This window comes from Festucalex cinctus, chromosome 1, assembly GCF_051991245.1.
Source record: "Festucalex cinctus isolate MCC-2025b chromosome 1, RoL_Fcin_1.0, whole genome shotgun sequence".
Classification (NCBI taxonomy): Eukaryota; Metazoa; Chordata; class Actinopteri; order Syngnathiformes; family Syngnathidae; genus Festucalex; species Festucalex cinctus.
Genome location: NC_135411.1, coordinates 15,734,054 through 15,746,596, shown reverse-complemented (window position 1 = coordinate 15,746,596; position 12,543 = coordinate 15,734,054). Strand labels below are relative to the sequence as shown.

General features: G+C 39.4%; 1 protein-coding gene across 4 annotated transcripts in view; it reads right to left on the bottom strand.

Annotated features, from left to right (window-relative positions):
- The window catches only part of dtna (dystrobrevin, alpha), a 40,601-nt gene that overhangs the window by 25,581 nt on the left and 2,477 nt on the right, over window positions 1-12,543 (bottom strand). For all 4 annotated transcript variants that reach the window (XM_077519209.1, XM_077519215.1, XM_077519222.1 and 1 more), the window contains exons 2-4: window positions 3,822-3,889; window positions 791-871; window positions 501-714 (exon numbers count right to left, since the gene is read on the bottom strand). In XM_077519209.1, the coding sequence (XP_077375335.1) occupies window positions 501-714; window positions 791-871; window positions 3,822-3,888 (362 nt within the window). In that variant the 5' untranslated portion in view covers window position 3,889. The remainder of the gene's footprint in view (window positions 1-500; window positions 715-790; window positions 872-3,821; window positions 3,890-12,543) is intronic.

The window sequence follows — 12,543 nt, the reverse complement described above, 5'->3', positions numbered from 1 at the left end:
GTGATTGGTCGTTGCCTGAGCCCTGAGCAACTGTGATGTCATCTTCAGTCGACAGCAAGTGACAAAATGGCTGCCCCCTGAGATTGATAAAAACGGCTGGATTTTGCCTCATAACTCATATTCCACAAATGTAATATTAATCAGAATGTTATGTTTAGATTAGTGAGGTCACATATAACATATTATTGTCAAGAAATGTTAAAGGTTCACTTCCACTTTAAATTGATCAGCGGTTTCAACGTGAGTGCGATTGCTTGCTTCTATAGGTGCTTGCGTCTATAGGTGCCCTATGATTGGCTGTCAGCTAGCATGGGTGCCAGCTTACTCGTTTCCCTAAATATTATGTTCACAGGCTCCACTGTGCTTTGTGTGATTTTTTATAGAAAAATGACACACTATTTGCACTTGTGACACTGTTGGAGTCGATAGTCAGCAGATTCCCTCCCACACTGTGCGTGTATTTCTCCACCTCAGGCGACAAAGCAGCACGAGTGACTCACGGGTCGTAGGCCGCCAGCAGAAAGTTGAGCAGCAGGCTGATGGAGTGCTCCACGTTAATCTGATGCGTGGTGGGCATGCGTTTGTTCAGCTGGTACAGTATGGTGGACAGCACCACTTCCAGGCGGGCCACGGGGAGCTCGGCGTGGAGCTCCTCGGTGTTGAGGCCGTTTTCTCGGAAGGCCTCGATGACGTTCCAGATGTCGATCAAATGCACTGCGGGAGAAAAGTGGGGAAAATAGTGCGCGGCACAAAGCGGCAGCAGAGGCGTAAGTGGACACGTCATACTCACAGTTGCATTTCTTCTGCACAAATCTCAGTTTGCAGGCCGTCCTGTATGTTGACAGTCGAATGGAGTCCAAATCCTGAGCCCCTGAGGAAGATTTTCTGAGTGAATTACCTTATGATCAAATAATCAATAATATGGGTGTCAGGCGAGTAAATTTTTTATTATAATTAACTGCATGATGTCAATAGTTATTAACTCACAATTAATCAGAAATTTTATTTCTGTTCTAAATGTACAAAAAATGAACAATAAAATGTTTTTTTCTATGTTTTCATACTCTTGTTAATATAAAATTGGAAAAAATGTTAAACTAATAGAAATATGGCCACATTTTGTTTTTGATACAGTAATTTCATAATAATTCATAAAATTGAGTTCAAATTAAAAATGAACATTTTTCTGCCACTAGATGGCATAATGACATTTGAAAGACATTGGTGACAGCTCAGTGCATTGTTTTATTTCATATTAATCTTTAACATTAAGTAACCTATGAAATTATGCACATTTTAAAATTTTTAAACGCAACTTGACTGCAATCTCCACAAATATATGCTTATTATTACATTTATTACTACTAAATTTGACGTGGACGTGTCTGCTGCATTGCGACTGGAATTACCTCAGCACAGGCTTTCCAAGTAAGGTGCGGTCATTAAATAAATAGTGGTGTTAAAGGAACTTTAAATTAACGCACTAATTTTGACACCCCAAATAAAGTATTTTTTTTTCCCCCACAGAGAGCCAGCAAAATAGTCACTTGGTATAGTGTGGTAGACACATGCTGATAATAGGTCAAATTTTTTTCTGTTTGGAAAAAGAATCGGGGGTGATGATGTAAATATTAAACCTGTTCAATATTGACAATCGCAGATTCTTAAGTGGGGTACACACATATCAAAAACGGGCCTAATTTCAGCATTTTCCCTTCCAACTTGAGGTTTTTACTTCCCGATCTGAGTGGGATAACCATCATGGACAACAATCGTAAACGTTAAACTTGTAGCAATCCTTCATCACATACCGATAATCGTGCCTAATTTGAGCCAGACTTCGCCCTTACGATCAAGGTTAGCACAGTTTATCGGTTAACAGATGTCTCTAAACTATCCTCTGTGATTATCCTGTAGTGTTGGGTGACTCTTCACCCCCAATCTGTTTAGAAAAATGGTCGGGTGACAATAGTAAATGTTGAACTTGTTCAATCAGCAAATCCTGAAGGGTGGTACACACACTGGCAAATGGGTCTAATTTGAGCCTGATTTCCACGCTTTATGGGAAAAGTCAGCAAAGTTTATCAGTAATCCAATATCTTTAAAAGATTATCACAAGTGATTATCCTTTGGTGTGTGTTAAGAGTTAAACCTGTTCATTAAACGTGATCGGCCAATGCACTGTTTCTGTGATTGTGACATGTAACTGAATAATAGCCAGTGTAATTTTTGGCATTGTGTCTTACAAGTCAGTCATTAACTATAATAAAAAAAAAGAAAAAAAAGGAGAAGCGTTTACATCAACTCTGATAACCAGATGAGAAAACAGCGAGCCTCACTTTTTCGAATTCTTCTACTAATACGGTTTCTTTTACTTTGTATTTTCCGGCACTCTGCCGTTCACAGGTCAGATCTTGATGCTAAGACAGACATTGGACTTGTTTTTGTTGGTAGAAATATGGTTATGCGTGTTGGTCATCTTAACCCCTGGGCATTATCTTATTTTGAAATGACTTGGTCAGAACCATCAAAAACCCGAAACCGGTCACAATAACGCCTACGGGTTTTAAGAACACTAGGGGTGTGAATTGCCTAGTACCTGACGATTCGATTCGTATCACGATTCACAGGTCACGATTCGATTCGATACCGATTAATCCCGATACGAATTTATAAGTCGATTGTTGCGATTTTTTTTCATTCAAATTTAGAAAATACTAATCAGTGAGCTTGTAGAGTGTAAGATTTATATGAAAATGTATTATTTATTTATCTGAAATTTCAGTCTTATAGAGGTTGTAATCTGTTTCATGTTTGAACAGCATTAAAATAAAATATTAAGGCTTAATGTTCCGTTCATATAACATTCTTCCATGCTCAAGGTGTGAATCCTAACCCGAAGTCAGACGTTTTGTTGAATATTTTTCCATTAAAAATGGAAGTTTAAAAATCGATTCACACACACACAAAAAAAAAAAAAAAAAAAAAAGGCAATGATGATAAGACGTTGAATCGGTAAGACTACCAAATGAACAATTCTGAGCTCTTAAAAAAAATAAATAAAAAAAATTAAAAAAAATTAAAAAAAAACCCGCTTTTTTTTAATTGAATCGATTCGAGAATCGCGCGATGTAGTATCGCGATATATCGCCGAATCGATTTTTTTTTAACACCCCTAAAGAACACTATTGATTTTTTTGTTTTCCTCCTCATGTATGGACTCGCTCACATTTAAAAACATTTTTTCCCCATTTTAACACTTTCAAAAGATGTCATACGAAGCCCATCGAGGACCTTGGGTGCCGTCCAAAGCGATACAAGCGAAGCGCCGCCTCTCAGTCTAGTGTGAAGTTACTTTTTAATGGGCCGACGACTAGAGTCGCAGCAATTAACTAAAGTTCACTCGAGCTTTTCAACCCTTATTGTGAAAGGTCTTAAAAACGTATCGGATGAGTTCACATTTTTCACAGCTATATTTTTCCCTGCATTTTTTTTTTCAAGTGGGTCCTTCTTTCAGTATGATCACTGCACATTTTATTAATCAATTGCAATAAATTATAATACATAAAAGTTTAGCATTTCTAATAATTTGTTTACCTTAAGGGGCTACAAGGAGGGGCAAACGTGATGCATTGTTTGATAAAGGGTATGTCACCCTCCTTCAGTTTATCATCAACCTGGATATGACGCGAGTGGGACCGTTTCATCTCCATCATATTTGCCTTACACGCAAACTTGGGAGAAGCGGACATGTTAATGGCCGGCGGGTGAAGGGAGGCCGGCATAGATCAGGACACGGGCGTGTGCGCCTTAGTACTTACTCATCTCGACAAGCAGTTGCCTTCTGTCTGCCATGTTGTCCCCGCTCCACCCGCAGTCTTCAATCATTCTGATCGAGAGAGAGAGAGAGAGTAAAAGTCAATCTACGCATTCCTGATTTTTAGCGTCGTCCTCATAAAAATCACGGCTTGATGACTGAACACGAAATGTTTTCGGCTTAATTCCCTGAAGCGTCAGAAGGCAACTGATAAAACCATTGTGCATGCGAGACTCGAACCACTTCATTAACACAAGCAGACATAATGAGACAACAGCCATTCAGCGTGACCACAACTCAAATTCATGTACTTTCATTTGTGTTTTTGTACATAGAAATGCACTGAACACTTCATTAGGTACACCTGCGCAATCTAATGAGATGCAATACAAGAATTTGGGGGGTGCTATCCTTCATTATTCCCATGTCTAATAGAAAAATATTGCTCTGCCTCTGGTGGCATCATAGGTTCAAGGACCTGTTAAAGTGGGGGAGGAGCTTCATTTAGTTTAACTCATTTGCTCCCAAAAACTATAGATACATTCTATTTTAAAGTATTGAGTGTCCTTAAGACGTATTTATAATTTATTTTTATTTATTTATGCTAGAGCAGTGGTGTCCAAACTACGGCCCGGGGGCCATTTGCGGCCCGCCATCCATTTTTCAGTGGCCCGCGGCATATGCTAATAATGGCATTTGACTCAGTTAAAATATTTATAATACATTTAATTTTAATACAAGTGCTATTAAAAGTTATTTTAGTTAACAATGAAATAACTAAAATACATAAACATACATAAAAATACATAAAACTATAATTACAGCAAAAATTTCCTTCGTTTTAGTCTGTGGTAATTAATTTAATGCATGAGACTTTGCGGATGACTTTAAATGTAATTTTCAGTAGATTTATTTTGATCTAAACCAGAATAATGACATTTGAAAGTATGTCACATAGAAGTGACATCATCTAGTAGCAGCCAATAGAAAAGCACCTTCAGATGACGTCGCTCCCATGGTGTTTTTTAAATATTGAGCACAAGTAATACACATTAAAAAACAAACAAACAAACAAACAAAAAACTAAAACTAATACTAAAACTAAGCATTTACTAAAGAACTAAAACTAATAAAAACTAACAGAACCACCCTGAAAACTAATTAAAACTAACTGAATTTAAAAATCAAAACAAAACAAAAACTAAAATAATTCCAAAACCCTAAAATCCCATAATAACCCACCTACAATCTCTAATAACAATATTGAGGCACTTACTTGCTAATGCAAGCATACATTGATAGCTTCACAAGAAAATTAGGTTCCTCTTTATCTGACAATTAGCATAGATTTTAAGCATAGAAGGCCAAAACATCCCTAATGAAAATTTAATTGGCTAAATAAACTAGCCACTAGAGGGTGCTAGAACTGCACAAATGGAAGTCAACCTGACTTTTTTTTTTTTTTAACAAATGTGTTCCTTTTAAATATTGTGAAGATGGTCGACGACGATATTGTGGCAGTTTTAATATCGCGATATCACGATATTGCCCTTATCGTGACATCCCTAGTAATTATGTGATGTTCACAGGCCGAGCACGTCGTCACTGTGATGTCACCAGTCGACAGCAAGTGGCAGGACAAGACAAAATGGCTGCCCGCTAAGACAGATTTGAAAAAATGGGTGGACTGGGGGTACATAGAAGTTTTTTTTCTACGTGGCTTCCATTTAAAAAAAATGGCTCTAAATGATTACTCACTTCTAGAAATAATTGCGTTTAATTTGATAATCGATTATTCATTGATTAATCGATGAATCTGAAACTTTAAAATCAAACATTTAAACTAAGCATTCAGTACACACACACACACAAGGGCAGTTTTGTTGCCTCTAAGCATTCTTTCCTTCCCTGCTTCACTTTTGCCTCCGTTTTGCTACATTTCCAAATTGAATGTACAACACACACACACACACACACATATATATATAAAGAATCCGAGGGGAGGTGAGCAAACATAAGTAAGACAAGGAGAAGACTTTCAAGGAAGCGGGGCAGAGGGAGCAGCCGAGAGACGACTCACACCACGCCTCGCCGCACACTGTCCGAGGCAATCTAATACACCTAGTCATGTGCATTGTTGCCATGGCAGCAAGCCCCCACACACACCCCTCCCCGCCCCCCCTCACACGCCTGACTCAACACCCCCCCCCCACTGCAGACGGGCAAAGTTTACGGAAGAAAGTTTTTTTTCTATCGTAAATATCATTTATGAGATGTAGCTTAGGGGGGACGGTCGTTTTCTTTGGACGAAAAGGCTTGAGATGATCATTCAGGCATACGATTTTATATTACTTTGACAGTAATTAGCCGTTTTCTGCAGACACGTGTGGCGTAATAAAAAAAAAAAAAAAAAAAAAAAAAAAGTACCAGGATTTAAAATCAGCAGGTTTCTTTTTCTGATCCCAATCATTGCGAACAGTCACTTGTGGTTCTTTGAACCACAGTTGGCGAGGGAAAAGAACGCGTTGAGATGGATTTACAGAGTTTACAGAGGGTTTAGACACATTTTCAAGGTCAGATTTAAGCAAGATCAGCTTTCAAACTTCTCAGACTTGCACTTTTGAATCATGTTCAAGGTCACTAAAACATGTCCTGTGCTTGTTCCTAAGGTGTAAAGACTACTTTAATGCCTGACAGTGGAACCTCTGAATTCAAACTAAATAGGGTCGAATAATTTGGAAAACTACACAAATTCGGAGTAAAAAAAATAAGAATAACTCAAAATCAAAACTGAATAATGAAAAATGGAATGTATTAGCTTACTTTGATGTGACATCACATGTTAAAATATCAGCTTTCTTTATTTTACTCAATTTATTTACAACAGTACACTTATTTTTACAGTTGTATGGTGTATTTAAGGTTGTTAAAATGTTACTTAAACGACTGCTTTTACACTTAAGAGTTGTCATGATGGCGACACTTTAAAAACATTTCCATGACCTTTGACCTTGGAGGTTCTACTGTCCCTTAAAATATTTGCTACAGGAAAACAAACAAACAAACAAACAAACAAACAAAAAAAACAGTAGAAAGTATAATACTAAATGGTAGCCATTGGACACAAATCAGTTTGCTCGGCATGGGTCGCATACCGCTTTAACGCTTTTTTAAATGTAATGAGCTGAAGGGGCTTCTGAGCAGGGCACAATATGAGTGGCTGCTTACAGAGTTGAGTAAAGTAGCTGCCTCTTCGAAGTTAATTTAGTTAATTTTTGCCCCCTCTCCTCGGTAAGCAGAGAGGAGAGGGTGAGCAGTTGTGTACGCTGTAGAGGAAAGAGACACTGCAAACACATGCATTTTTGCTCTGTTGATTAATGTGCGTTGTCCTTAAAAATAAATAAGAAGAATTATAACAGAAGAAGATTAACATTTATTTATTTAGCTATTTATTTAAACTCATCGTTACAAACGTTTGATAACTAATTTGCTCCCAAAAACATATATGTTCTATTTTAAATGTTTTAAGTGTCACAAAGACGTATTTATACGTTTTTTTATGTTTTTGTTTTTATGCTAGAGCATACAGAAGGCTTTGATGCAGCCTCTCAACTGCAGTGAACGGTTGAAAAAAAAAAATGGTAGTAATTACAAAAATGGCCAGCAGGTGGCAGCAGAGTATAAAAAAGAGATCATCTTGAAAACAAGCCGTTTCCCCACAATTCTAAACAAGTTTGTGAATAATGATGAAACTAAGTTATATTCTAATGCCAATTGCTGCAAAACGGAAACAGATAGAAATATACTTTTTTTTTCCTGATGAAAGAAGAGACTCTGATCTTTCTTTTGGTAGGTTCTATGTTTTTATAGCAATAGAACACAATATTCTGTGGACCTTGCAAAATCAGTCAAAATTCAGTAAAACAGCGAAGGGGGTTGCTTCAGTGAAAATGGCTGCGAATGAATGAGTTAATGTGAGTGTCCTTAAAAAAAAAAAATAAATAAATAAACACATCAGTAATGTGACTTACTAAGAAGCATTAAAACAGATGAAGATTGTTAACATTTATTTAGCTATTTATTTAAACTCATTGTAAACATTAGTTAATGTACTAAATATTCTATATTTTGCTGGAAAATAAAATAGATTGTGATCAATGGAAGAAGAAAAAAATTATTTACCCAAATATTTCAAAAATTTACATTTATAGCTGTAATTTTAATGTTGTGATACAGCGATATTTTGGCTCAAGTTATCATACCGTCAGAATCCAATATCGGCCCATGCCTACTGTTTGGATCCCCATCCATTTTCTATAGTGCTTATCCTCATTAAGATCTTTAGGTGCGAGACGGGGTACAGCCTGGACAGGGAACATAGAGGAACCATTCACACTCACATTCACACCTATCAGTAATTTTGAGACTTCAATAAACCTAACATGCAAACATGAATGTGGAAGGCGGCTTGAGTATCTTGTGAAAACTCACAACATGCGAACTCCACACGGTTAAGCTGTAGCTGAGATTCGAACCCAGAATATCTGGACCGTGAGGCACAAATGCCAACCACTAAGCAGCCATGAGGCTAATCCAACAGAAAAGCAGTTTGAGCATCATTTTAGGACAAGACACGGCCATGAAGTAGTGCGTGATTCATTGTGAGGCCATGCTTTGAGATGTGTACACATCAGGCCGCCACCAGCAGCCACTAGTCCACTGTCACCCCGGGTTTTCACTGGATGCGGTTGCGGTGCGGTTGCGGTGCGGTCCGGCGACGCAAGCAATTAGATTCCATTCATTCGAATGGTGCAGTTTACACCGCTTGCGGGTGCGTTGCGTGTCGACTGCGGAAGGCCTGCGGCGTGCCGCAAGCCTTCCGCAAGGATAGCCTATTTTCTATTTTTGCCGGACGCCGCAGCGGTAGGCCTCCGGCAAATGGCAAGCTAGCACAAAACACATCGAGCGGGACAGGAAGACCGAGGCAGTTTCAAAATAAATTTCCGGTTACCTTTCAGAATAAAACACTCGCCAGCTCCTATTTCGCAAGTTTTTCAGCAAAACGTGACGTGGGCGTCGCCGGGCCATGTGCTCATTCACGGTTTAGACACCAGCGAACATGGACGAGGAGAGGTTTATATTGGAGGTGGAAAACCACAAAATAATATATGACACGGCACATCCTTTTTATAAGGACTGTAATGTATTGTGAGTTTGATGTTCGCGATTGCTTGTTGTGCCCGTCTCGCTTGCCGTACTGAGCGGCAGCCGGACGCGGAAGACAGAAATAAAGAGTGGACCCGCACTGACCCGACTCTCGTTATTAATATACTTTACAAGGACAACCAAAAAAAGGATGCTGCATGGAATCTCATAGCAGAAGAAGAAGAAAAGGTTAAATCAAAAGAAGTCCATCTCTCGTTGTGAAATGCCACATGATCGCGCGCGCGCGGCCCCGCGAGACACGTTGGGAAGTGGGCGGCGACGGAGCTGCCGGACCGCAGCTGTGCGGAGCCGGTGTGGATTGACAAAAAAATTGACCCGTCCGGAGCACGCAGTCAAGACGCACCGCACCGCAACCGCACCGCAACCGCATCCAGTGAAAACCCGGGGTCACACTCCGAGCCTGCCCCATTCATCATTTGCTCCTGCGAGCGAATATAAACGCAAACATATGCACTTTTAAAAGATCCACAACGATAGCAGCGCTCGCACGTCACGTCCGAGCCATGCGACCTTCGGCAGACTGTTATCATTCCGGGAAGTAACAGAGATTGATACAATCGAGCGCATGAGTAGATATTAAAGCAGCCAAAACGAATCATAGTGTACTATACCTCTCATAAAACACCATGCTGCGACTCCTTCCGCTCGCCTCGCCTTGACTTATTACAAAGTCCCGACGGAAAGAAGTGCACGCAAGGCCAAATCCCCGTCTTAAGGGGGGAACATAACGACAAAAGATGTGTCTGAAATTAGAACGCGTCTAGGACGCGGCCTGCGCTGCCTCTATCTTTAACTATCAAATGAGAAGGCTCCACATTCTTGTGCAGCTTTACTGGCGCTCCAGTTGCAAGAGCCGAAATCTCGTTCTTGGCATGTGCCCAACACACATTACTCTCTCCCACCCTCCAACCCAAACCTACCTCACTCTCTGTGCTACTGTCACACTGGCAGCATTGGATGCCCTTAAAAGAGAAAGCCATCACATACAGGGTACATACCATTAACCACCGACAGCCTCTGGGGCCTAATCCTGCCAAAAGACATGGCAAGGAATGCAGACTCAGACTTTTTTTTTGGGGGGGGGGCAAGTATGTGACACCAGTTCAGACAGTTATGTATAGGTCATTACAGAATTTTCTGTACCTCTCTTGAAATGTCTTATATTCCATGTAATGCGCAAAAAAACAGAACTTGTGAAAATCCTGTACTGAGACAAAAGTAAATATTACTTTATTTACTATAATTTGTAGGGATGTTCGATACCACTTTTTTTCAGACCGATACTGATACTCAGACCCTCAGTACTCACCGATACCGATACCAACTGCCGATACCAGTAGTACGTTTTGACAAATAAAAAAATTAAAAAATCACTCAAAGGTATTTTCAAACAAATATATTTCCTTTAATTTTGACAAAAAAAAAACAGCACAGTCACTCTTCAATAGTCTTAACGCTCAAAATAAAACACAAAAATGCTCTTTTAGCTTAAGATTCACAATTTTGAAGTATTTCCAAACCGGTGAAGTTCTGGTGAAAAACTGCTGCAAGCTAGCGCTAGTTAAAGGCAAGGAGGACTCACTTAACGTCTTCCCACTCTGCCATCGGTCGCTTGTACTCGTCTGCGTCACGAGTACTCAGTACTTGAAAAAAGGCTGGGATCGGCCCAATACCGATACCTGGTATCGGTACTCGCCCATCCCTAATAATTTGTTCTATGATCACCCACTAGTCTAAACAAGGCATTCTGATTAATACTGTTTGTGGAATATCATTTAGGCAGCAAAATCCACCTGTTTTCATCCAACTCAAGGGGGCGGCCATTTTGCCATTGCCTGTTTTCATCCATCTCAGAGGTATGGGGGGGTTATTTTGCTGTTGCAGTTGCTTAGGACTCAGGCATCAACCAATCACTGCTTATGAGCGTCACATGACCAAACTCAGAAAACATGTGGGCTGTGATTGGCTGTTAGCCAGGAGCAACTGTGATGTCATTTTCAGTCAACAGCGAGTGGCAAAATGGCCGCCCCCTCAGATGGATAAAAACATGTTGATTTTTCTGCTTAAGGGGATACTTTACTTATTTAGCCATTTTTGGCAGTCAAACATTTATATTTTGTCTGTAATAAATTTGATATTTTCATTATTTTTCATGTGCGATTTGTACCTTTAAAAACACATTTTGCAACTTGCCGTCAACTGAAAATGACATCACAATGTGCTCAGGTAACCAATCACAGCTCAGCTTGTGAATGTCACATGACCAAACCTCGAAAACAGGTGAGCTGTGTTTGGTCATTACCTGAGTACTGAGCACATGTGATGTAATTTTCAGTCGACAAAAGTGGCAAAATTATTTTTTTAAAGTATTAATTGTACGTTAAAAATAATGAAAGTATCAAATTAATTATAGACAAACTTTTTATTGCTATAATTGCCTAAATAAGTGAAGTATCCCTTTAATTAATATTCCACAAACACAATATTAATCAGAACGCCGTGTTAAGACCAATGGAGGCACATAGAGCACATTACTGTAAAGAAAACGTTTGACTGAACTTTGAAATACTAAACAGCTCTTGAGCAACCACTGATATTTTTTTCCGATTGAGCCTCTCTATTTATGAACTTAAATGTCAAATGTGATGTTTTAAATAAGCTTTCTGTATGATTTTGTTAATATGTCTTCTTGATAAGGGCGGCACGGTAAGTAAGTGGTTAGCACATCCGCCTCCCAGTTCTGAGGACTCGGGTTCGAGTCCAGGCTCCAGCCTTCCTGGGTGGAGTTTCTCCCCGTGCCTGCGTGGGTCTTCTCCGGGTACTCCGGTCTCCTCCCACATTCCAAAGACATGCATGGCAGGTTAATTGGGTGCTCCGAATTGTCCCTAGGTGTGCTTGTGAGTGTGGATGGTTGTTTGTCTCTGTGTGCCCTGTGATTGGCTGGCAACCAGTCCAGGGTGTCCCCTGCCTACTGACCAAAGCCAGCTGAGATAGGCTCCAGCATCCCCTGCGACCCTTGTGAGGAATAAGCGGTCAAGAAAATGGATGGATGGATGGATGGATGGATGGATGGTCTTCCTGATAAATTGGTATTTTCACATTCATATTTTAAATAGTAACAATGCTCTAAATGTGTATTGCTAAACCCCTTTTAGCCAAATAAAGGAAGAGTGGTGGGAAAAAAGTGAGCTACATGACTCAGCAGAAATGACATCACGAAGCTTGTCTCTTTTATTTTTCATATTAAAAAAATAATAGATTTTCAGATATACTGGCGTGTGTGACTCAAACCAACACAGCCCTGTTACTCATCGGAAAAAGACAATAATAGAAATGTTATTATTATTATTATTATTATTATTATTATTATTATATTGGAAAGTTTGTTCTTGATCAAAAAGAAAAATTAACATTAGTATTAATTTGCAACCAACCTACTTTGTAGTTTTCAAAAATGACGTTGGTGTCTAAATTGTCCCCTAATTTTGTACAGAAGTTCA